The sequence below is a fragment of the Brachypodium distachyon genome, chromosome 1 (genome assembly GCF_000005505.3).
Source record: "Brachypodium distachyon strain Bd21 chromosome 1, Brachypodium_distachyon_v3.0, whole genome shotgun sequence".
Lineage (NCBI taxonomy): Eukaryota > Viridiplantae > Streptophyta > Magnoliopsida > Poales > Poaceae > Brachypodium > Brachypodium distachyon.
This window is the reverse complement of record NC_016131.3, coordinates 8,849,680-8,873,446: the sequence shown is the minus strand read 5'-3', so window position 1 is coordinate 8,873,446 and position 23,767 is coordinate 8,849,680. Positions and strand designations below refer to the sequence as shown.

Sequence of the window (23,767 nt, the reverse complement as noted above, 5' to 3'; positions counted from 1 at the left end):
TACTGAAGCGGTGGACATGGTTTGCTTCCGGAAGAGGGGGATAATCCGCATTCAGGTCACTGTGTTGGATCCCACTCTCTTTCCGGTAGAAGTGGATGTGGCGGTGGCTAAAATTGGTTACGTGCTTAAATTCTCGAAGGAGTCAGATGATTTCCAAGTCGAGCCGTCTGTTGCTCCCAACTTAATGGAACGTGACGATGAGTCTTTCGACAAGTCTCACGATCGGAAGGATGACAACAGGGATTCTCAAAATAAGAGGGCAAAAAATTCAACGTCCTCGAAGGATTCTTTGTCGGATGGCAATGCTCAGATTCCGCCTTCACGTGTGCAGTCTGCTCGCTACGAGGTGTTTCCCGGAGTGGTGGCGGACTTCTCCGATTGGGCTGTTACTCCTCTTGCTCCGTTACTCCTCTTGCTCCACGGCCTAGGTTCGCTGCTACATCGAGTCCTTCGGGCTCTGCTGTGGTGGCTGATGTTGCGGCGGTGGCTGAGATGGCTGCTGCGCCAATCGGTGTCGTGTCGTCCCCTGTTGCCGCGGGAGCTGCAAATGCAGTGCATGTTGATGTTGCTGGCGGTGGAAATTTGCAGGCTGCGCATTCGGCTGTTGCTGGCTTGGGAAACGTGCAAGCCATGCATGCAGCTGCTAGTGCTGGAGTCGGCCAAGCTAAGCATGCAGCTGCTTGTGCTGGAGGAGATTTCCATGCATGTGCAAGTGTTGTGGGTGGTTCTGCTGGTGGTCTCGTGCAGGCTGCCTCGACGGTCGGGACTGCGCGTCTTGCTGCTTCTGGTACGCGTCCTGAGGCCTCTCCACAGGCTGTTGCTGCTGCTGCTACTCCACCGGCTGTCTGGTCTTCGGGAGGGGCGTCTATGGCTGCAAGCGTGGCGAGGGACTTTGCGGCTACGCTCCCCCCGCTTGCGGCAGCGGCCGCGGCCGCGGGCTCCGCCGCCCGGACATTCGTCGCGTCATCGCCAGGTGGTTCCCCAGTGCAGCCGGCGTTACGGCGGAGTAACCGCACAAACACCCCGCTCCCTTCGGGTGTAATTCCGGCAGACGAGGACACCTTGTCGAAGGCGATGCGGCGGGCTCCATCGCGAAATTTGGACGCTCCCTTAGGTGTTATATTCATGCACATTTTGGCTCCGTACTTGGTCTACACCACTTAAACTAGTGGATCGTTAACTGGCTTTGATGACGTGCAGCAAACTGGAACAAGTGGTCAGGAACATTTTCAGCCATCATGGGTGACGGTCTAGTGGCCAGATTGAGTCTGCTTAGAGTTGTTATATTTATTTTGATGTAATAAGTTTGTGGTGTGGTACTTTGGCTGTATGCGTCTCGACGCAGAGGCCAGAGGTGTGATACTCTTTGGTTGTATCGCTCGGTATAACGTTGAAATATTTAAGCTTCCATTTTAAAAAAAAATCTACATCTTAGGTGGCCAATGCGCCCGGCGCCTGCGCATCTTCTCCTGTTCCGCCCCGATCGTAACCTGTTCTCCCAATCTCCGTGTATCTGTACTCCTGTTATGTACGTGCGGCTTACCGGCGCCTTGGGCGTTGCGTCTCTTAGACAAGGCTGCTCTGCCTCCCTAAGCGGCGTATGTAATAAGGCACGCCGATGTGCTCCTTGGCGCTCTCCTGCGCGCGCTGGTTCTTGTTCCCTGTTCACCCCGATCTTGGTTTGGGCGCGCTGTGGAGTGCGCCGCCATCCTGGGCGCGCTCGGTACTCCTCCCCTTCTTCTCCTGTTCAGCCCGACCTGCGCCTGCCCCCCTGCTGGATCTGTTCGTCGCCATGGGCGCGTTCTCTGCGGCGAGGCCCTCCTCGATCAATCCCTGTTCGCCTTTGTACATGCATGCTCATCCCCTCTCAGCCAGCGATCGGCGACAGGCGAGACGGCATGGCATCCACCGCCAGGCGCTGGTGCGCTGCCCGGCCCGCGTCAGTCTCCTCTTCTTCTTTGAGATGGACTCCTGATTTTCTAGTTCTATCTGTTTGGATTGGACGAGATCGATGTTCTTGGATCGGTTAAACTTCAAACCATCGTTATCTCCTTCCTATGTGCTTATCCGGTGCAGCATTGGCCCACCGGCCAGAGGTGCATGTACTATGACCTGATCGATCAAGCTAGCATGCCCCAATTAACATTGCTCGTGTACTAATTACCAACCTTCCCAGCTAGAATACGTACACGTATACTAGTGCATGCATATGTGCCCGGCTGGGTTCTAAGCTCGGTGCCTCGATGAACATATGCACGTAGTATTTTCAGGTCATTCTTTTCCTTTTGACATAACCAGTGTCGCTACATGCATGCAGCTGACGACCATTTTTCTTTTCCTGCATTGATCCAATTTTGCGCCGAATTTTGGTATAAAATGTCTTCAAACAAGGTTCTCATATGAGTTACGTTAGTGTCTAATTAGGACTACTACTGGTGTGACTTGTGTGTGCATGTATAAATAAAAAAAATGAGGGAAAAATCACCAGGCCGGGTTGTGGTTTGTAACGTGAGCGTGCGATATCCCTAAGAAGAAATAAGGAAAAAGATTTCGTTCAAAAAAAATAAGGAAAAAGACAAGACGTGACAGGTTCGTTTGGCCCTTAAAGATTTTGTGATCTTTGTGTACCTTTGTTTCCTATATATATGATCTATCTGGCAAATCCAACAAACGCCTTTGCTTGTTCTTCTTGAAGGCCGCCGGCGCGCGGTTCACAGATATGGATCAGGTACTGATCGATGCATGCATCCATCGACATCTGTCCGATCGAATTCAATAGTTCATGCATACTTCCCCTTTATTTCTTTCTCGTGATATATCTCACTAATTAACGATGGATCGATGTGCGTGCGTGTGGATGTATATATAGATGGAACTGCAACTGCTGTCGACGGTGGATCCGACCACGCCAATGGAGGATGAGCTTTTTCTCGACATATTCCGCATACGGCGGCAGCAGGAGGAACGAGGCCTGCAACGCCGCCGCCGGTACCGGCGCCGCCTGTCCTTCGCCCTCGCGGTCCGACAAGGCCGGTTCGCGAGGTACAGCCTCCTCATCCGCAGCCGCTACGGCGTCTGGTCGGCGGCGGAACGCCGGTTCATCAGGAAGACCAACTTCTACCACTACCACCACCTGACGAAAGGGATCAGGGACCTGAGGGAGCTCTACCACGCCGCCCGATCCGACGTCGGCGCCGTGAGCCGCTTCAGGGAGTTCCTCTACAGGCTCCTGGTCGTCAACCTCCGCCGCGCCATGCTCGCGGAGTCGCTCTACTACTACGCGTTCTTGCTCAAGGACCGCCGCATGGAGTGGTGGCCCGACGAGTACGGCGGCGAGGCCAAGAGGGAGGAGCTGAGCCTTCTGAGGCACGCCGTCGCGGACGCCTACTTGCGGCGCGTGACGGTCGCGCAGCGGCTGCGCGTGCGGGCGGCGTACAAGCGTGACCTCCGGCATAGCAGGTGGACCACGGCTCTCTCCTTATGTCTCACTGTCTTCTTTGGTTGGCTTCTCCGTCGTGAGCTAGCTCGGCTCACCTCCAACCTAGCTAGCTACTAGTTAGATTATCTATTTGAGAGCTCTTCTAGTGTACCCGAAATTAATTTAGACCGTTTGTTTGCTTTGATCTAATGGCTCGATAAGTTGATACTCCCTGATACACCAATTTAGATGGAGTGAAATGCATCGGAAGTAATAATTCTTTCGTAAATGTTTCAAGTTAGTTTTAATTCTTTTAAACTGCACGTTTGAGTTCCAACTGTTTCATAAGTGGTTCAGCACGGATCCTAAGGTGGCTCGATCGCGTGTATGCTGCCGATGTGGCTACTTCGGCCCACATGTCAGGTGACAACGCGAACTCCCTTTTGAAGAAAAAAAACATGCCTTCTTGCAAAAAAGAGATGTGCGGGCCCACGGGTAATTTGACATATGCATGTTCCTCGCTAATTAATTTGCAAGCAGTCATGCATACAAAAATATCATGAAACCAAACCTGCTAATGTGCGCATATTTCTCACGTTGACCACATTAACCTGCCAATTCCATGAAGCAGAATGGTTATCCAATGCATACGGGCGTGCATGAACTCCTCCATTTCAGGAAGAGAGTTATTGGAATTAATGACGCCAGAACAGAGCAGCAAAACTTGCTTCTTTTTTCACCATGCATGTTTGCCTTCTCCTGCTATATATTATAGCACCTCAAATCTAGCTATCTAACCCCTGCTCCCAGTAACACTGTCAATTTCACCACAAGCCTCTCCTTTCCATCTACACTACTAGCTAGTCAAGCCATGGCACGTGTCCTCGTCGTGCCCTACCCATGCCAAGGGCACGTAAACCCCATGGTGCACTTCGCCAAGAAGCTAGCATCCAAAGGCATCCCCACCACCCTCGTCATCACCCACTTCATCGCCAAAACCGGCCGAATCGACGCCAGCCCAGCGCGAGTCGCGGCCATCTCCGACGGGCACGACGAGGGCGGTCTCCCGTCGGCGGCGAGCGTCGAGGAGTACCTGGAGAAGCTAGAGACCGTGGGGTCGGCGTCCCTGGCCAGGCTCATCGAGGCACGCGCTGCTTCGGACCCCTTTACCTGCGTGGTGTACGACTCGTTCGTGCACTGGGCGCCACGGACGGCGCGCGCGATGGGCCTGCCGTTGGCTGTTCCCTTCTCCACGCAGTCGTGCACCGCGAGCGCCGTGTACCACTACGTGAACGAAGGGAAGCTCCGCGTGCCGCTGCCTGACGTGGTTGGGGCGAGGAGCGAAGCGTTTGCCGGGGTGCCGGAGCTGGAGCGGTGGGAGTTCCCGTCGTTCTTGTTTGAAGACGGGCCGTACCCGGCGCTCACGGAGCCTGCGCTCACGCAGTTTGCGAATCGGGGCAAGGATGATTGGGTGCTCTTCAACTCGTTTCAAGAGTTAGAGTGCGAGGTACGTAAGTGTCGGCCGCCGGTTTTGAGTCTAGCTTCCGGACACAAATAAATGTTGTTTGGATATGAAAGTGTATTGCGGGAACCGCTTACATTCATACATGCATTTGGTCCTATACCGTAGAGTTCACCCATTCCGAAGTTCCCAAGAAGAGTGAAAAATTTCACAGTACATACGTTACTCTACATGCATGCTTGTTTCGTTTCGAAATACTTGAGGCTTTGATCATGAATACGGTTTTTGAGATGTAATTTTGGACATTTGTTTGATATATCTGAAATAGTTTCAAGATAGAGCTAGAAACTGATTGACTAATTTTTTATGGCAATCTTTTTTAGAATAATTTTTTTATGGCAATGTAGTGACGTTACTTTTGTGTTACCGTCATAGAATATTTTTATACATATATAGTAAAAGTTAATTAAATACATACTTTTATAGTCATTTATTTTGCAGAATCTGCACGTGGAAATTTTCATAGTAATTTGCTGAAAATTTGCACGTGGAAATTTTCACATTAATTTGCTACCGAACAAGGCAGATTATTGTAGAACGTTCTAGTGTTTTTTTATTTTAACATGTACTCGCATCGACTTCAAAGAGTTGTAAGCGGATGGGCCTAGGTGCAGATCGAAAGGCTTTTACACCAGCAAATATCAGGCCTATACCGCGTTCACCATTTGTTTTTGCTCACAGGTCTTGGCTGGGCTGGCTAGCAACTTCAAGGCCCGAGCCATCGGCCCATGCGTGCCACTGCCGGCGCCCGAATCCGGCGCTGCCGGCCACTTCACCTACGGCGCCAACCTGCTGGATCCGGAGAAGGACACCTGCATCAGGTGGCTGGACGCCAAGCCCCCGGGCTCCGTCGCCTACGTCTCCTTCGGCAGCTTCGCGTCCCTCGGCGCCGCCCAGACGGAGGAGCTCGCGCACGGCCTCCTCGCCGCCGGCAAGCCGTTCCTCTGGGTCGTCAGGGCCAGCGAGGAGCCGCAACTGCCGCGCCGCCTCCTCCTCCCGGACCTGGACGCGGGCGCGGCGCTCGTGACGCGCTGGAGCCCGCAGCTGGACGTCCTGGCGCACCGCGCCGTGGGCTGCTTCGTGACCCACTGCGGCTGGAACTCCACGCTGGAGGCGCTCTGCTTCGGTGTGCCCATGGTGGCGCTGCCGCTGTGGACCGACCAGCCCATCAACGCCCGCCTCATCGGGGGCGCCTGGGCTGCCGGCGCGCGCGCGCGCCGCGACGCGGCGTCCGGGATGTTCCTGCGCGGCGAGATCGAGCGGTGCGTGCGCGCCGTCATGGGCGGTGGTGATCACGGGGCCGCGGCGCGTCGGTGGAGCGAGGCGGCGCGCGCGGCGGTTGCCGCTGGAGGTAGCTCGGAACGGAACCTGGAGGAGTTCGTTGAGTTTGTGCGCGCTAACGCCGGCAAGGAGAAGTGGGGGCTCCCGATCTGAGGACTGTGCAGCTTGTCCGCAGTCTCGGGCCATTTGCAGCAATTGATGGAGATAATTGTTGACGAGGCCGGGCGGAGGACGGTCGGTCATTCCTTAGTGCTAGTATTGTTCTTGCATGCTAAGATTCATCTGAATATCTGTTTGTTTCGTTATTGTAGTACTATTTCGAAACCATATGAACTCTGAGGAATTAACGGCATCAGATTGCCATTCTTGTTTGGATTTACTGATTTCTTTCTAACTATACTACGGAGTACTCTCAGTATTTGGTATTATGGATTTATTTATTTGGCAGCAATTGATGGAAATTTATTTTTTTCTGTTCCTGTAGACACGAGAGACGGTAGAAAAACTACTTTTCCCCGCAACAACGTGAATCGTTTCTTCTCGGCTTATTCAACTGTTTCGAAAATTCAAAACATGTGAACTCTGAGTAATCGATAATGTCAGATCACCGTGCATGCTTGGATTTACTGATTATATTCCACTTGTAGAAATGGGTATCAGGTAATTCCAATGACTCGCCGATCATTTTATTAAAAAGTCAAGGGGTCCTGCCGTTGCATTTGGAAGAGGGAATACATGTCAACGCACCGTCTCCACCAGGCGATCCACCAGCGCTGGGTGTTCCTACTACTACCGGCCCAGCTACGGAAGAAGACCGGCCCAAGAGGCCACGTCAGCTGCCAGTCCGTCTGCGAGGCAACGAATGGAGCCTAGGCGCCGTCACCGGCTACAAGTAGTTTCCCCCTTTGTAATTAGAACTTGGCTCGGAAGAAATAGGAACCGCTGTAGAACTCAATCCCCTGGCCGCAATTCAGCGAGAAGGACAACACTCGAATCAATACAATCTCTCTCTCTCTCTCTCTCTCTCTCTCTCTCTCTCGTTGAGTGCTAACAATCTGGTATCAGAGCCAGCAATCTGGACCAATTTTTTCTCCCCCCACCCCACCCTCATCGGACTCGTAGCACCGTGCGGTGGTGCGCGATGGAGGTCGAGACCTTAACCAAGCAGCAGATGTTCGATGCGATTTGCAAAATCGTGGAGGATCAGAAGGTGGCGCTGTCCGAGGCGCTAGAGGACCATCGGCGGCGCAGCGAGGAGATCCTCACCGAGCAGCGCATCCACACCGTCGAGGCGCTCAACAACCTCAAGGCGGACCTCGGCGACCTGCAGATCCAGATGGATCGCGTCACTCCACCAGCTACGCGGTCGGCGTCCTCTCCATCGACGCCGCGCGACGACGTGATCGGCCCGTCTGGGCACGGCGACGACAAATCCGGCCGGGCGAAGGCGCATGAGACCACTGGGGTCTATGTCCCTCCTCCGGCAAGAGGTGCACGTGGTTCCCGTCCCGATTCCCCTCCTCCTCGCCCTATTTCTCCTCCTCCGCGACCGGAGTCCCCACCCCGCCACCGCCCTTTTCCGCGCCCGGATTCCCCACCCCATCACCGCACTATTTCACGCATGGATTTTCCTCGCTTCGATGGGTCCTATCCCAAGTTGTGGCAGCAACATTGCGAGGATTATTTCGCTCTGTACGGTACCCATCGTTCGATGTGGATTACCGTTGCCACTATGCAGTTCGATGGAGCAGCGGCACGTTGGCTTCAATCCATCCTGCGTCGCCTGCCTTCCATGACCTGGGAGGAATTTTGTTCCTGGACAGTCACATGTTTCGGTCGGAATCAGCATCAGGCGCTCGTTCGTCAGTTATTTCATATTGCCCAAACTGACACTGTAGTGGATTATGTCGAGCGTTTCTCTGGGCTCGTGGATCAGTTGTCCGCCTATGAACATCACGCCGATCCACTGCACTACACTACTCGTTTTATTGATGGTCTCCATCCGGCTGTTCGTTCCATTGTCGCTATTCAGCGTCCTCCGGACCTCGATACTGCGTATTCTCTCGCCTTGTTGCAGGAAGAGCTGGGCGATGGTGTGACTCCCCTCAACAGCAAACCTCTGGTGGCAGCCTTGGCACCGCCTGCACCACGACGGGCTCATCCACTACCTCCACCACCAGCGGCGCTCCCTCCCCTTCCACTGAAGCCGTCGGAGGACCGTCGCGTGGATGGTCACGCTCAGACAACTCCGGCCGATGACAAATGTGCCACGTTGCGGTCATACCGCCATGCCCGAGGCCTGTGTTTTGTCTGTGGTGAGAAGTACACGCGTGATCACCAGTGCAAGCCTACTGTCCAATTGCATGTGATGCAGGAAGTATTGGAGTTCCTGCAAGCTGATTCTTCTGATGCTGCATCTCTTACTGAAGAACCTGCCGATGTGCTTGCTTTAGCTGTTGATGCTGTCATCCGTGCACCAGCCACTCTTACGTTTCAGCTGTTGGGCACAGTTCAAGGTCAGCCAGTTATGTTTCTCATTGACTCTGGCAGCACTCATTCTTTTCTCAATGATAAGTCTCAGTCTCAGCTCGTTGGTGTCAGTCCTATGGCCAAACAACTGCGAGTACGTATAGCCGATGGTGCTTTCATGCCTTGTATTCAGTTTCTGCCTACTGGAGTCTGGGAATGTGCTGGCTCTTTATTCAATACATTGTTCAAGTTTCTGCCCTTGGGCAATTATGAGGGTATTTTGGGCATTGATTGGTTAGCACAGCACAGTCCTATGTATGTGGATTGGAATCAAAAGTGGATGACCTTTGTTCACCATGGTCGTGCTGTTACTTTGCAAGGACAATCCCCTGATCAATTTGCTTGCACTGTGCTGAAAATTTCAGTGACTGTTCCTTCCCAGACTGTGGAGTTTCCTGCTGATGTGCAGTCTATTTTGGATCAGTACAAAGCTGTATTCGCTGAACCTTTCGGGCTGCCCCCTCGCCGGCTGCACGATCATGCCATTCCTCTTCTGCCGGGCGCCCAACCAGTGAGTATACGTCCCTATCGCTACACTCCACAGCTCAAGAATGAGATTGAGAAGCAGGTCGCTAACATGTTGGTTTCTGGTGTGATCCAGCCTAGTGCCAGTGCTTTCTCTTCTCCTGTTTTGCTCGTCAAGAAGAAGGATACTTCCTGGCGCATGGTCATTGACTATCGCATCTTAATGCTTTGACAGTCAAATCTAAATATCCAGTACCTATTATTGATGAACTCTTGGATGAACTTGTTGGTGCTTCATGGTTCAGCAAGTTGGATTTACGCGCTGGGTACCATCAGATCAGGCTGGCGCCCGGCGAGGAGTACAAAACAGCATTTCAGACCCATCACGGTCATTTTGAGTTCAATGTGATGGCGTTTGGATTAACGGGTGCCCCTGCAACATTCTTAAGTGCTATGAACGACACTTTGGCGCTTTTCCTTCGCCAGTTTGTGTTAGTATTCTTCGATGATATTCTCATTTACAGCCGTACACGTGAAGAACACTTGCATCATTTGGACTTGGTTCTTCAGAAATTACTTGAGCAGCACTGGCAAGTGAAGCTTTCCAAGTGTGATTTTGCACAAGAGCGCATTGCTTATCTCGGCCATGTTATATCTGCTGATGGGGTCACTACTGACGAGTCCAAAATTGCAGCTATTCGTGACTGGCCTGTACCTCTATCAGTTAAAGACCTTCGCAGTTTTCTGGGTCTGGCCGGCTACTATCGCAAATTTGTGCGTCACTATGGTGTTATCAGCAAACCATTGACTACTCTGTTGCGCAAAGGCACATTGTTCGTATGAACTTCTACGGCGGATGCCGCGTTTCAAGCCCTGAAATCTGCTCTTGTCACCGCACCGGTGTTGGCCTTACCCAACTTCAGCAAGCAATTTACTGTCGAAATTGATGCTTCGGACGTGGGCATTGGCGCTGTTTTGCTTCAAGACGGCCATCCTATTGCATTTGTCAGTAAGTCTCTGGGCCCTCGTACCCGTGGTCTTTCTACTTATGAGAAGGAGTATCTCACGATTCTCCTCGCTGTCGACCAGTGGCAGCCCTACCTGCAATCCGGTGAATTTCACATTGTTACTGATCAACGTAGTTTATCACATCTTAATGATTAGCGTCTCCATACTTCTTGGCAACACAAAGCTTTGACCAAGATGCTGGGTTTACAGTACACCATTTCCTATCGCAAGGGTGCTGAAAATGGTGCTGCAGATGCTCTGTCTCGCCATCCTATGTCTACTTCGGAATCTGGTGCTTTCCTGGCCATTTCTGCCATTCAACCCACTTGGTTAGCTGATGTCATGACCGGCTATCAATCTCATCCGTAGGATCGTGCTCTTCTGGAAAAGCTTGCCACTCGCCCCGCTGCTTGTCCCCAGTTTTCTTTGAAAGATGGTCTGATTCGTCAAGCTGAGCGTCTTTGGCTAGGCCATTCTACTGAACTTCAGAATCGGGTTATCTCTGCATTGCATGACAGTCCAGCTGGCGGCCATTCTGGCTTTCCTGTCACTTATCGGCGTATTTCTGCACTCTTTCGCTGGCCGGGCATGAAACGCATGGTGAAGTTGGCTGTTCAGCGTTGCTCCATTTGTCAGCAGGCCAAGCCCGAACGAGTGCGTTACCCGGGTCTCCTGGAGCCTCTCCCGGTGCCAACACAGGCATGGGAAATCATTTCCATGGACTTCGTCGAGGGATTTCCACGCTCTGGACGTATGGATGGTGTCTTTGTCGTGGTGGACAAGTTCTCACGGTATGCTCGTTTTATCCCCATTAGCCACCCTTATACTGCTGCTGGGATTGCCCGTCTCTTTGTTGATCATATCTACAAGCTTCATGGCTGGCCTGTCTCCATTGTTTCTGACCGTGATCGCATATTCACAAGTAAATTCTGGCAAGAGCTGTTTCATCTGACCGATACTAAGCTACGGATGAGTTCTTCTTATCATCCGTAGACCGACGGTCAAACTGAACGCGTCAATCAGTCATTGGAGGCCTATCTGCGCTGTTTTGCTCATTCTTGTCCTTCCTGCTGGGCATCTTGGCTACCCGTTGCTGAGTATTGGTATAATACAAACTGGCACTCTGCTTTGAACAAGTCACCTTTTGAGATTTTGTATGGGCGATCTCCTCGGCATTTGGGTCTTGTTCCAGCTGATGCCTGCGCCGTGCCAGATCTGCAACAATGGTTTGATGAACGTCAATTGGTCACTGATTTGCTTCATCAGCACCTGCTTCGTGTCCAACAGAAGATGAAACATCATGCCCGCTCCTTTCGTGAGTTTTCTGTTGGTGATTCAGTCTTTCTGAAGTTACAGCCTTACATTCAATCTTCTGTGGCTGTCCGTGCTCATCACAAGCTCGCATTCAAGTTCTATGGGCCTTTTCTCATTTTGGAACGTGTCGGCAAGGTTGCCTATCGCTTGGAACTGCCGCCTACCAGCTGTATTCATCATGTGGTCCATGTCTCTCAACTCAAGCGAGCTCTGGGTCCTTCGCAGCAGGTACAAGCGCACTTACCTGATTCCTATCATGCACTGCAAGTCCCTACTACCATCTTGCAGCGTCGTGTCCGTCGCAAGGGCGCCACTACAATTGCGCAAGGACTCGTGGTCTGGTCTGGATTATCTGATGACATGGCTACTTGGGAGGATCTTGATGCTCTGCACCAGTGCTTCCCGTGTGCGCCAGCTTGGGGACAAGCTGGTTCTCAGGATGGGGGGATTGTGAACGCACCGTCTCCACCAGGCGATCCACCAGCGCTGGGCCTTCCTACTACTACCGGCCCAGCTACGGGAGAAGACCAGCCCAAGAGGCCGCGCCAGCTGCCAGTCCGTCTGCGAGGCAACGAATGGAGCCTGGGCACCGTCACCGGCTACAAGGAGTTTTTCCCTCTGTAATTAGAACTTGGCTTGGAAGAAATAGGAACCGCTGTAGAACTCAATCCCCTGGCCGCAATTCAGCGAGAAGGACAACACTCGAATCAATACAATCTCTCTCTCTCTCTCTCTGAGTGCTAACAATACAATTACAGGAAAAATGCTCTAGGGAGCAATCACAAGGAAACGAAAAGAAGATCCAATAATGCTACTCACGCAAGTCACAAGTAGCTCGGCTAGCTGTACAAAGACCTGAATTTCCTGAAGGGGATGTATGTTGTTTTCTTGGCATGCCATTCTGCTTCTCTATTATGGGCATTATGATCATTCTCTGTATGTTTTTCCGTGACGATGATGTGCCAATTCGAGGGATAGCCCTGACATGCGATGTCTGGTTACTGCTTGCTTGCTTGGATTAACTTATTCGACAAGGAACTCACAGAAGCTGGAGTTGTAAACTTGTAGCTATCTAAGTTTACACTGTCACGTGAACCTTAGGTCTCCATCTCCCGTGCGGAGGAGAAATTGCGAGCAAGATCGTTAGCCTGATTTGGCGATCGATGCTGGCAGGACTACCTGTCTAGGTCAGGGCGACGCCCTCATGGATGCGCTTAACGTGGTTGTCAATCTATTTTGTGCACGGCCAAGGTGGTCTACTATTGTGTCGATTCAACGAGGTTTGGCATCTACAGCTCCTTTGCTTGTGTTTGATTCAACCACTTATCAAATGCTGAGTGCTATGGCGACGAATTCAGTTGTAGCCTTGACGAGAATATTGTACTCCCTTCGATCCATATTAATTGTCAAAATATTATATGTATCTAGACACTTTTTAGACATAGATACATCCATATTTAAACAAATTCGAGACAAGTAATAAGGATATGGGGGAATACAAAAATGTTTGTGACATCGAATGGGATGTCTGCATATATTTGTCGCATGGATCATAAAAAGGGTAGTCCCACAAATATGTACTAATTAAAAAGCTTTTATTCGTTTCGTTGTAATAAAGAAGAATACATGTACATATATATTACACTTTGATATTCCTCGCATTGGTTCTCAGGAGATCTGAACCGCGAGGCTAACTTATTCAATCGTTCCATACACACCACGACTCTATGCCAGCTTAACCCTGACTCTTAGTTACGAGCTCTATTGAGCATTATTAATTTAGCAAACATGCATATCGAGTATAATTAAGAGTTAAGACCCAGAGGCGAACTTGGACTTGAGAAGCTCGACGACACCGCCATCCACCCTGAGCGCCTTGGAGAGCACTGCCGTAGGGATCGGCGGGTTGGAGCCGAAGAGGGTGAGCGGAACAAAGACGATTCCGGGGTTCTGGCTGTTGAAGGACACGACCATGGATGCCTCCGTCTTGCCAACGTTGAACTGGAAGTGCATGAGGCCACGCGGGATGACGAACGTCTCCCCGGCTCGGAGGACCCTGGAGTGGAGCTTGTTCCCGGAGTCAAGGCTGCCGATGATGCCAACCAGGAGCTCACCCTGGGTGATGAGACCTATCTCGGTGGCGCGCGGGTGGACGTGCGGCGGGTTGGTGCCCCCCGGGGCGAAGTCGACGCGGTTCATGGACACGCCGAGCGTGTTCACGCCGGGCCACTCGTCCACGTCCAGCTCCGTCACGGCCGACCCGTTCGGGGTCGTCGTGTTGCCGGCCTTGGCCAGCTTGGATGAGAAGAGGAAGTCTTCGCCGGCTGCCGACATCGGCTTGCACGTGTGCCCGTTCACCGACACCGCCTTGCCGTCGAGGTCGGCCACGCAGAAGTCCTGGAGGGGGTCCGGGTCAGTGGCCAGGACGGCGGGTGCCAGCAGCAGCACGGTGATGAACAGGCCACCAACTAGGGTAATTTGTGAGTACCCCATTGCTCGGTGCTGATCTGCTTACTACGCAACAAGCTTAGCTATTACTTTCCGACTAGAGTTGTTGAGGATGTCCAAGGCAGTGGTGGTTACTAACTAGTTGTGGCTGATGAGTATAGCGGTGAGCCATGGAGTCCTTTATATAGGGTGCACGCACACACGCGCGCGTGCATGCATGGAGAGGCACATGCATAGAGCTTGCGGCTAGCTAGTTACACGTACATATGTCGTCACTGCTGTGCTGGCACATGCATTGATGCATGTGGTGCGTGTGTGGACATACGAAGCAGAGTTTATTGAACATAGAGAATTTGTGATTGAACATAATATATATTATCCCTTGAGATGATCATCACCTTGTGATAAAATGGATCGGACATGGAGTTCACGGTCAGGGTCAGCAGTCAAAGCCTTACCGGCTGCTAGGTGACGGGACTTACGAACAGAGACAACGCGACATTATACCCCATTATTGGAGTATTGCGCTTGGAAACAGATGTTCTTATAAGATTCGTGCAATTGGAATTCGTCCACATAGAGGTGATTAATTGTTCGATGGATCGAGACACACACACACACATATATATGTGTCACGGTCATGCCAAAAGGATGATCCACGAGAGAGGAGAGCGCGCGGCAGGGCGCCCACGCTAGCTTGTTTTTTTTTGCAACACATGCAAATATGTATTCTAAATTTTGCTTCAAAGATCGAGAAAAGTGTAAGTAACACAAAAGAAATTTGTACGTGCAAATATAGAACAGAAATACAAGCTACTTCCTCATATTCTAATTTTTTGTCGTGGTTTTAGTTCAAATCAACAAGTACATATTTAGGATGGAGGAGAGTAATATATAGCTTTAGCACGCACTGTATAACACTGGACTTCAAACATTAAACATGATTATCATGCGCATGCATGCACATTTTTGTTTTTGAAATTTCCATGCACGCATGCACAATTAGTACACCTGCCTGGCGCCGGCTAATTAACGACTTTCGAGCACCATGGTTGAAGGAGAAACGTAAGTACTAAGTAGCCCGGCCCAGAGGTGCTTTGTTGCTGCCCTTCTCCGTACAATTTTTCTTGTTGTTCAGTTGATACCGCCGGCTGGCCGGCGGCCGCGGGGGGAACCGGGGAAAGCCATGATGATGTGACGGTGCGGAGCGCGCGGGAAATGCGGGCTGCGAACCGGGGGAGGTACCATGCCAGAAAGTTGAGAGAAAGAGCTAGCTAGAGAGGATCGTTCAGTCGTTGGATCAATTCATGCCAGAAAGTTTGACTCGCAACAGTCTTGATCGTTGATATTTCTAGTTTGTCCTAGTTTAGCGTCTCCGATCCGTTTATATATGCTACACAAAAATAAACTAGCCAGGTCTCGATCCGTTTCGGGAGGGAATTAATATATAAACGCCCAAGACAGAGAGATAGAGATCCTACGTATCAGCATTTGATTTGATTTGCTCGTTGATCACGTACGCATGCATGCATGTAGCTAATACGGATATTTTCTGTGAGCGCGGCCCCACACTAAAAATATAAGATACGATATCTCTATTTTCCTCAATTAATACCTTAACTAAAATATCGCAACGTCAGAATTTTACTTAGACGACATGTTTTACAGATAGGGAGTATCTATTCCAACTTAGAAATAACGGTTTTGCTATTTCTAAGACGATTGAGAAATAACTATTTGCAAATCTATGCTAACAACAGTTTGATTTAATCACCGAGATTCGTGAAAGATTCATGCAAATACAGATGATTGAGAAAAATCTTAATCGGACGACTACGATCCACGACTGATCAGAAATAACTATTTTTAAGTCGACTGAGAAATAGACACTATCCTGGAAAGAATTGTTTCTCAATCGACGATCATAGCCCTCCGATTGAGTTTCTCATCATTTTGTACTTGTATGAATCTTGCATGAATCTCGGTATTTGGATTGGATGGTTGTTAGCTTCGACCTAAAAATAATTATTTCAATTCTCGGTCGCCTAAGAAATAACAAAACCATTACATATAACATATAGCAGAACATATAGCAGAGCATTGATACTGCCCTTGTGGACATTGATAGGGCCGATGTGCATCTGCGCATGAGGTGGGACGTCGTTTAGAGAGATGGCGCGTGGTGGCCAGCCTCAATCGGAACCAAGTTCTTGGGGTTTATGGGTTTGTGGCGCTAGCGTCTGCAAGAAGAAAGCGGAATGTGGTGGTTTTGCTATCTCTGTGATGACCGAGAAAGAACTATTTCTAAGTCGGTGCTAATGACCATCAGATGCAATCACTGAAATTCGTGCAAGATTACGAAAATCACTACTAACGTCTAATCTCTTAGGGCATCCGCAAAGGCTAACTCTTAGTCGACTCTTATTTGATATTCGCTGATGTAGAGGAACGAGAAATAACAAGGAGAGAAAAGAACTGACTCTCAAAGAGTCGGACCATTAAGGCAACAATCGCCGAAGAGTCAGCTAAGAGTCAACCCTTTAATCATGATAAAACATTGAATATAATGCTAACAAATCATCGAGAATCAGTTTACAGATAAGCCATTGCACTTGTTATTTTACCGTTGACTCTAAATGACGTATAGTGTCTGTACTGACTCTCTTATTGCGGATGCCCTTACGCCTCATAAATGATACATCAAGCATGCATGCTGACAGTGTATGCATTTGTTTATCGAGATGGAAAGCGTACCCACCACCTCTGCATCAAGTGAAGAACATGCATACAATTTTTTTTCCGCGTCAATGAATACACGCACATATAGAGGGCACGCGCCCCCTGTAGCGACCATGAACGCGCGATCGCGCATGTATGCATTGAGGCAAAAAAGTTTCTCTTCGTACAATCCGCCGGACGAACCGGTTTAAAATGTCACGAGATGAGCTATCGGGGTTTTTAACGTCAAATGACATTTATTCAGTTCATTTTTATTAGAGCAGAACTGAGCTATCGGAGTAGTACGGAGTACAATAATTTAAAGTACATTAAATTCCTCGCATATATTGGTTCTGACTTCTCAGGTAGGAACCGCGAGGCCACTTATTTCATCTTAATTATTACAACTGCATGCATGCATGCTGGCTTATTAATCAGAAGCTTAATTATATGTATTTTGCCGTGTATATGTATGGTTAAAACCCAGCGGCAAACTTGGACTTGAGAAGGTCGACGACGCCACCATCCACCCGGAGCGCCTTGGAGAGCACCGCCGTCGGAATGGGCGGGTTGGAGCCGAACAGCGTGAGCGGCACGAAGATGATGCCGGGGTTCTGGCTGTTGAAGGACACGACCATGGATGCCTCCGTCTTGCCAACGTTGAACTGGAAGTGCATGAGGCCACGCGGGATGACGAACGTCTCCCCGGCTCGGAGGACCCTGGAGTAGAGCTTGTTCCCGGAGTCAAGGCTGCCGATGATGCCAACAAGGAGCTCACCCTGGGTGACGAGGCCGATCTCGGTGGCGCGCGGGTGGACGTGCGGCGGGTTGGTACCTCCCGGGGCGAAGTCGACGCGGTTCATGGACACGCCGAGCGTGTTCACGCCGGGCCACTCCGCCACGTCCAGCTCCGTCACGGCCGACCCGTTCGGGGTCGTCGTGTTGCCGGCCTTGGCCAGCTTGGACGAGAAAAGGAAGTCTTCGCCGGCTGCCGACATCGGCTTGCACGTGTGCCCGTTCACCGACACCGCCTTGCCGTCGAGGTCGGCCACGCAGAAGTCCTGGAGAGGGTCCGGGTCAGTGGCCATGACGGCGGGAGCCAGAAGGATCAGCACGGTGAGCATGCCAGCTGCTAGGGCTTTGGAGTACGCCATTGCTCTAAGCAACAAGCTAGCTAGGACTGATGAGCTAGAGTTGTCTAGAATGTGGACCAAAGGACCGGTGGTATAGCTTGCTAGCTGTGGTGGTCTGGTGGATGAGTTTAGTGGTGAGAGCCATGGAGTGCTTTATATAGGGACGCTTGCATGCATGGAGGATGCATGGAGAGGTCTGTTCGTCTTCGTCACTGTGCGCATGCATGTGTGGACACGCTAAGCTAGCTGAGGACATTGAAAATTATTGGCGTTGAGAATTCGAGATCTGACCTTGCAGGGATGAGCACGGAAGCATGATAAAAACGGAGATGCATGGTTCCAAGTCAGCAGTCAAGCCCATACCGGCTGCTGAGGAACCGGACCTACGAACTGACACCGAGGAGCTATTACTTCTCAATGGAGTATTGCGCTTGGAAGTACATTACATATATGTTCATTAAGAGATTCTCATAATCGTGATCTGCCAGTGCTGCAGACTCGGATTAGAAAGAGTACGTCGTCAGCCATCCAACCGGCTATATAAATTCATCATCGCTACACTGCAGACTTGGCAAACACCGACCACTCTATTGAGAAAATTGTGTACTTTCTCAATTATTGCCTCACGATTTGGTCCATAAACTCCCAAAACCAACCAAGTTAATTTTCCTTTTTGAAAATGGAGTCAATCTGAAACCACTCGCCACATCGCTCATCCAAAACCGCCTTACAATGGTCTACGGCACGAAATTGATACCATTATTTTGACCAGGATTAAAAACTTCAATGAAATTTCCAATATTTTGGTGATTTCAAGGGTGCGAAATTTTCAAGCCTCTTTTGATCAATTTTTGGTGAGATGACATATTTTGAGATGATTAAATATGTGTTAAATTTATTATAATTTTTACCCAGAGTAACTTATAACAAAAATATATATGAAATGTACATATTTGCATTAACTACATGTAACAGTCAATGCGCATGAAGTAATCATGGTCATAACAACACACCGGCCGCCGGTCAACGAACAGCAATATGGTTGAAGGAAGAAACGGGAGCAGCGCAGAGCCACAGATAAACGATTGAGAAAAGAAACATATAACGAGTACGTTCTGACTTCTGAACGTGACGCTGCATGCCCAGATGCACCTTAATTGCTGCCGCATGCAGCCGCAGATCCCAAGCCCCAAGTGGATGCTGGGAACCGGGGGAGGTGCCGGGTAGTACAGTAGACACGCGCGATCGCTGTCAACATGTTTGACTCGCAACAGGTTGTGTTGATTGCCACACGTACTGTACTGACAACCATGTTTTCGTTGTTTCGCTGGCGTCCCCGTTTTGCAAGGGAATAAGCTTGGAGTAGAAGTGAGGAGATGGAGAGAGACAGACGTCAGACGACAGCCATATCGGCATTTTGATTTGCTCACTGATCACGCAGGTAGCCAATGGGAATCCGTTCTCTAGCTGTGAAGTACTCCTATCGGCAAGTCATATCGCAGCCAGGAAGGAAGGAAACGGAAAAAGGAAGCTTGAACGTACGGTTGACCAGAGAGCCATTTCAGGTACGCCGTACGTACGCCCCGGCCCGCACCGCACGAAGCTAATTTGAGCTTTCCCATTTACGGCGAGCCATGGGTTGCCCGTTGCCTACATACATTTTCCATAAGCTAAACTCTCAGCTAATAATGTCTACTCTGCGACGGCGACTATACATGAATCAAGATAATTATCTATTGAACCGGAAGATTAGTCGATCTGGGACCGCGACCGCCGAACAACTATGTATCCTACGGACATGCACGTACGGTGCTTCGACCGACAAGGTTGGAAACTTGAATATATCATATATGGCATCACTCGCAAAACGGTGGACAAAATGGCTACGGCTAGCGGGCAGCTGATCGCCGAAATGCGATAAAACGGTGATCTTGATCTTGACGCATGGATCGTTCTTCGAAGGGAAACGAAATAGGAGTCCAAGATCTTCTAGGAAAGAAGGAAAATTAATATACTAATTCCGTCCAACAAAATATGTTTTAAATTTGTTAAAATTTGGATGTCTCTAGATATAATTTAGTGATGCATTTAAATTGGTCAAAGTTGAGACGTCCTTTTGTTAGACAGGGAGCATGAAAACCATACAGGCTTTGGTGACTGCTAATTGGCTTGCACCGAAGAACCGTTCCATCCTTGCGTTTTCCGGGTTCAGGCTCGGTAGGCTCATTTCGCAGCTTGGGTGAAGGCTTTGAATGCGGCCCAGGAAAACAAACGGGCCTATTTCTGCATTGCCGCTAAACCTAATGTAATGAACCAAACAGACCCTTCGCAACCAGATCATAATAGGGCTCTGGGCACTCGAACGTAACGACATTTGCACGGGCGCGTGGTTATTGTCCTGTTCGACCGGCATGGCTAGAGAAGTAGTAGCTGCTTTAATTTGGGCCACGTATTCTCGTGGTGTAGCACATGGCGACGGGCTTGCTGCTTTGCTGGGCCGGACCAAGTACAAGCTCTGGCTGCATCCTGGCGTGGTACGCTTTGCAGCGCTCGTGAAGCCACGTTAGGCTGGTGCGGTCGGTAAAAAATCCTATGCGACCCTCTATCGAACGACCCAGGCGGTGGACCCTTCTCGCGTGCGTCCGATGAGAGCCAGCGGGGGATGCAGCCAGACTCAGCAAGATTTTTATCCGGTGCGGTCATATTAGCTCAACAGTTTATTTCGCTAAAAAAAAGAAAGCTCAACTTTAATTTCCTCTAAAAAGAAACAGTTTACTCTAACTCATCAACTAGAAAAATGTGCTCAAACATTAGGGAGTGACTAATGGGCGGACATCCGTCCAGAACCAAAGTGGCGGACGAATTCCGACAGCCCATTTTTGGGCTGTCGGAATTTATTTATTTTTTCCATTTTTGAAAACTTTTCATTTTTTGTTTACTGACTTTTAATTCTGTGAACTTTTTATTTTTATTTTTTGATCTTTTTATCTTCTGAACTTTTCTTTTTATTCGAAAGTTTTAAGGTTTTTATTTTCCAACCTTTTATTTTTTTAACTTTTCATTTTAATCTTTTTATTTTTGAACTTTTCATTTTTGAGAAAAAAAAGAAAAACTTACCCGGAGAGAAGCCTTCGGCTCAGGCGGCGGCGAGGCTCGTGCAGCCGGATCCGGCCGTGGGAGGTGGCGGCGAGGTTAGATCCGGCCGGGGAAAGGAGGTGGTGACGGCGCTAGGGAAGACGGCGGCACGGCATGAGGGGAAGCCTGCCACGGCAGCAGGAGGGGGAGGCGGTGACGCGGTTGCTGCGGGGAGGAGGCACGGGGGAGACGCAGGGAGGAGAAGAGAGATGGGGAGTGGGGGCGCAAGGGAGTGAGACGGGAGGAGGAAGAAAGAGTTCCTCTTAGGGGGGTGGGTTCGTCCGCCAGATCCGTTTGTGGCGAAGCCTTGCCTAAGAGGTTTCCCGCACACTTTACTTTGACATAAATATTTAGTACTCCACTACTCTCTCCATCGCATATTAAGTATCGAAATATTACACGTATCTAAACGTGTTTTAGTGTGTAGATAGATGTATATTTAGACAATTTTAAGACACTTAATATTGAACGGAGGGAGTAGTTGTGCCGAGCCGACAAGCTAACAGATTACTGTATCTGTGTTCCCCGTCAAAAAGCAAAAGAAAAAGAAGCATCCCGTTTGCATCCCTGCGTAACAATGTGGTAGGAGTTTCAGTAGTTTTCTGTACTGATGTAGCGTCTGCTAGGTGCTTCATTGTCCATGACAAAAGTGGAGACGAGATTTGGGTGGGATGAGAGCTAAGGATTCTTGGAAGCATACTTCAGGACGTGCGTTCGGTTTGGTTGGGTTAATACGCGTACGTATAAAAATATGGTTTGGTTTCGGTAATAACTAAAATAACCAAATGTAACGCGAATTTTCAAGCAACACATAACGTTTTGTCTCACGTAAATTCAAACATCAATATACAATATGTTGTAATGAGCATGTACAATGTCATTGACTACCGAGTAATATACTCTCCCAACTGAACACAGTGCACATACTACTACTCCCTCCGTCCCTACATACTTGTCGTTGTTTTAGTGCAAACTTGAACTAAAACAACGACAAATATTTAAGAACGGACGGAGTAGTATACTCGGTCCAAATAGCAACAGCCCAAAGGAAAAACAGGCCCAAGTCTGAAAGCCCAAAGTTAAAACTGGTTAAAAACTTGTTTATCCTGGTAGAATACACAGAATCTTCACAGCCAAGTAGCTCGTTGGTACAGCGGAGAGGCAGAGGTTCGGGGAGGTCGGGAGTTCGACTCCCAAACATACTATCATCAACTTTTTTAATAGGACAGAATTAATTCTTTCTAAGGATGCGGGGTGTTTTTCATAAAAGTTGGTAAGGAGTCATGCCACTGTGGCATGATTTTGCCAATGCGTGTGATTTCGGACTTTTCATAAAAGTTGGTAAGGAGTCATGCCACTGTGGCATGATTTTGCCAATGCGTGTGATTTCGGACTAGAGAGTGTGTTTGGTTAGCTTAAAACAAAACAAAAACTAACGAAAGGGTTGTTTCTCAAAGAAAAAAAGCAGATTGCTTTTCGTAGTACAATTCTCAAAGTAATTTCAGAGGTACTTCCGGTTGCTTTTACGTTGCCAAGTTGATGTTTTGTACCCACGCTGTCATCCCTTAAGTAAAAAACGTTTCGTCTTTCTCCTCTATCCGATCGAGAGACATAATGCAGAGCCGGCCGCCTTGTCCTTCCGCATCGAGCAAGCCAAGCACCAACCCTAACTGGCGGCGCCCTAGCGGCGACGTTCCCCTCCGGCGGCGTAGTCCTCCTGCAAGCCTTTCCCTGGCCTTCCCCGATCCAAAGTTGTACAAAACGTGGGACACTTGTTATGAATCAGAGGAAGTATATCCTTGTTGTACTTTGTCCATTTGATACGTTATTAAGTTATAGTTGGACTCCTAGAGTCTTCTGTCTAAAAAGCGAAAGTAGACTTACAAATGTCACAACACCATAGATTTAAATTTGCACCAAAATGATTTCCGTGACAGACATACTGCATCAGCATCAGTCCAAGAACTATTTTTCGTATTTGTACAAAAAATCGTGCCGGTGTGGAGTTTGGGCACCCATTTAATCGTCAGGGTCTCCGCACCTTGCGGTTTGTAGGATTTTGAAATCATATAATTGGAAAAGTAGAGAATTAAGATGTCATGCACACTTCAATCCTTACAATTTTAAAAGGTCTCACATAAAGAGTAGAATCCTTAGGAATTAGTTCAATTTAGGACCAATCATTAGAAATCTATAGCCTCAGTTTCTGTAAGAATGGTACACATAGGAAAAAAATCCTAATGTTTGAAATCCTGTAAAAATTCTCTAAAATTCCTGCAAACCGAATGAGGCTAACTGTGAACTCTCGCAAAAGGGAAGAAATTAAAGAAAAAACAGAACCTAGAGTTTCTGATATCAGAAACAAACCAGGCGAGCATCCACCTAGCTAGTTCCATACCAGTTTAGCACTGTCTCGATCAGTTTGGATCATATCCCTCTTCCGTGGGTTCAACATAAAACATTCTCTGGCCGCTGCAACCCCAGAACCACCATGTCAACTAAAAGAAACCACAGCGATACACCTATCAAACGACCGGCTGATTAAAATAGAGAAGTCATTAAAATATGCAGTCCCGAAGGGGGAATCGATGCTGACATCGGTCGAAAGCGCGACAGAGACATGAACAGGTAGCCAGGCACAACACTGCCCGGCGGCCGGCCGGAAGCTATGTCGTGATCTGGAGAATGGAAGCCGAGAGACGCATCGCATCGACCGAAGCTAGTTCGATGGCCAACCCCATCTAACGTGGGAAAAGGGGCAGGGGATGGATGGATGCGTCCCCAACGAAGCTTTGG

At 49.4% G+C, this 23,767-nt stretch overlaps 4 protein-coding genes across 4 annotated transcripts; 2 read left to right on the top strand and 2 right to left on the bottom strand.

Moving 5' to 3' along the window:
* The first annotated feature begins 2,688 nt into the window (after positions 1-2,688).
* LOC112269742 lies at positions 2,689-3,556 on the top strand. The gene is made up of 2 exons (XM_024456772.1): positions 2,689-2,728; positions 2,870-3,556. Exons 1-2 carry the CDS (start codon positions 2,720-2,722, stop codon positions 3,554-3,556), a joined length of 696 nt encoding a protein of 231 aa, XP_024312540.1. The 5' UTR covers positions 2,689-2,719.
* Positions 3,557-4,289: 733 nt separating this feature from the next.
* On the top strand, positions 4,290-6,560 carry LOC100845640 (indole-3-acetate beta-glucosyltransferase). The gene is made up of 2 exons (XM_003559505.3): positions 4,290-4,925; positions 5,622-6,560. The coding sequence occupies exons 1-2, from the start codon at positions 4,290-4,292 to the stop codon at positions 6,372-6,374; spliced, it is 1,389 nt and encodes a 462-aa protein (XP_003559553.1). The 3' UTR covers positions 6,375-6,560.
* Positions 6,561-13,113: 6,553 nt separating this feature from the next.
* Positions 13,114-14,159, bottom strand: LOC100841795 (oxalate oxidase 1). Its single transcript, XM_003560987.4, has one exon. It carries the CDS (start codon positions 14,028-14,030, stop codon positions 13,350-13,352), a length of 681 nt encoding a protein of 226 aa, XP_003561035.1. The 5' UTR covers positions 14,031-14,159; the 3' UTR covers positions 13,114-13,349.
* Positions 14,160-16,936: 2,777 nt separating this feature from the next.
* On the bottom strand, positions 16,937-17,984 carry LOC100838544 (oxalate oxidase 1). The gene has a single exon (XM_003560982.4). The coding sequence runs from the start codon at positions 17,855-17,857 to the stop codon at positions 17,180-17,182; it is 678 nt and encodes a 225-aa protein (XP_003561030.1). The 5' UTR covers positions 17,858-17,984; the 3' UTR covers positions 16,937-17,179.
* Positions 17,985-23,767: the final 5,783 nt, after the last annotated feature.

Bases quoted from the DNA above. Each gene is read 5' to 3' on its own strand.
- LOC100845640 (XM_003559505.3), top strand. From the start codon at position 4,290: ATGGCACGTGTCCTCGTCGTGCCCTACCCATGCCAAGGGCACGTAAAC. The intron at 4,926-5,621 runs GTACGTAAGTGT...TTTTGCTCACAG, and splicing joins TTCAAGAGTTAGAGTGCGAG to GTCTTGGCTGGGCTGGCTAG.
- LOC100841795 (XM_003560987.4), bottom strand. From the start codon at position 14,030: ATGGGGTACTCACAAATTACCCTAGTTGGTGGCCTGTTCATCACCGTG.
- LOC100838544 (XM_003560982.4), bottom strand. From the start codon at position 17,857: ATGGCGTACTCCAAAGCCCTAGCAGCTGGCATGCTCACCGTGCTGATC.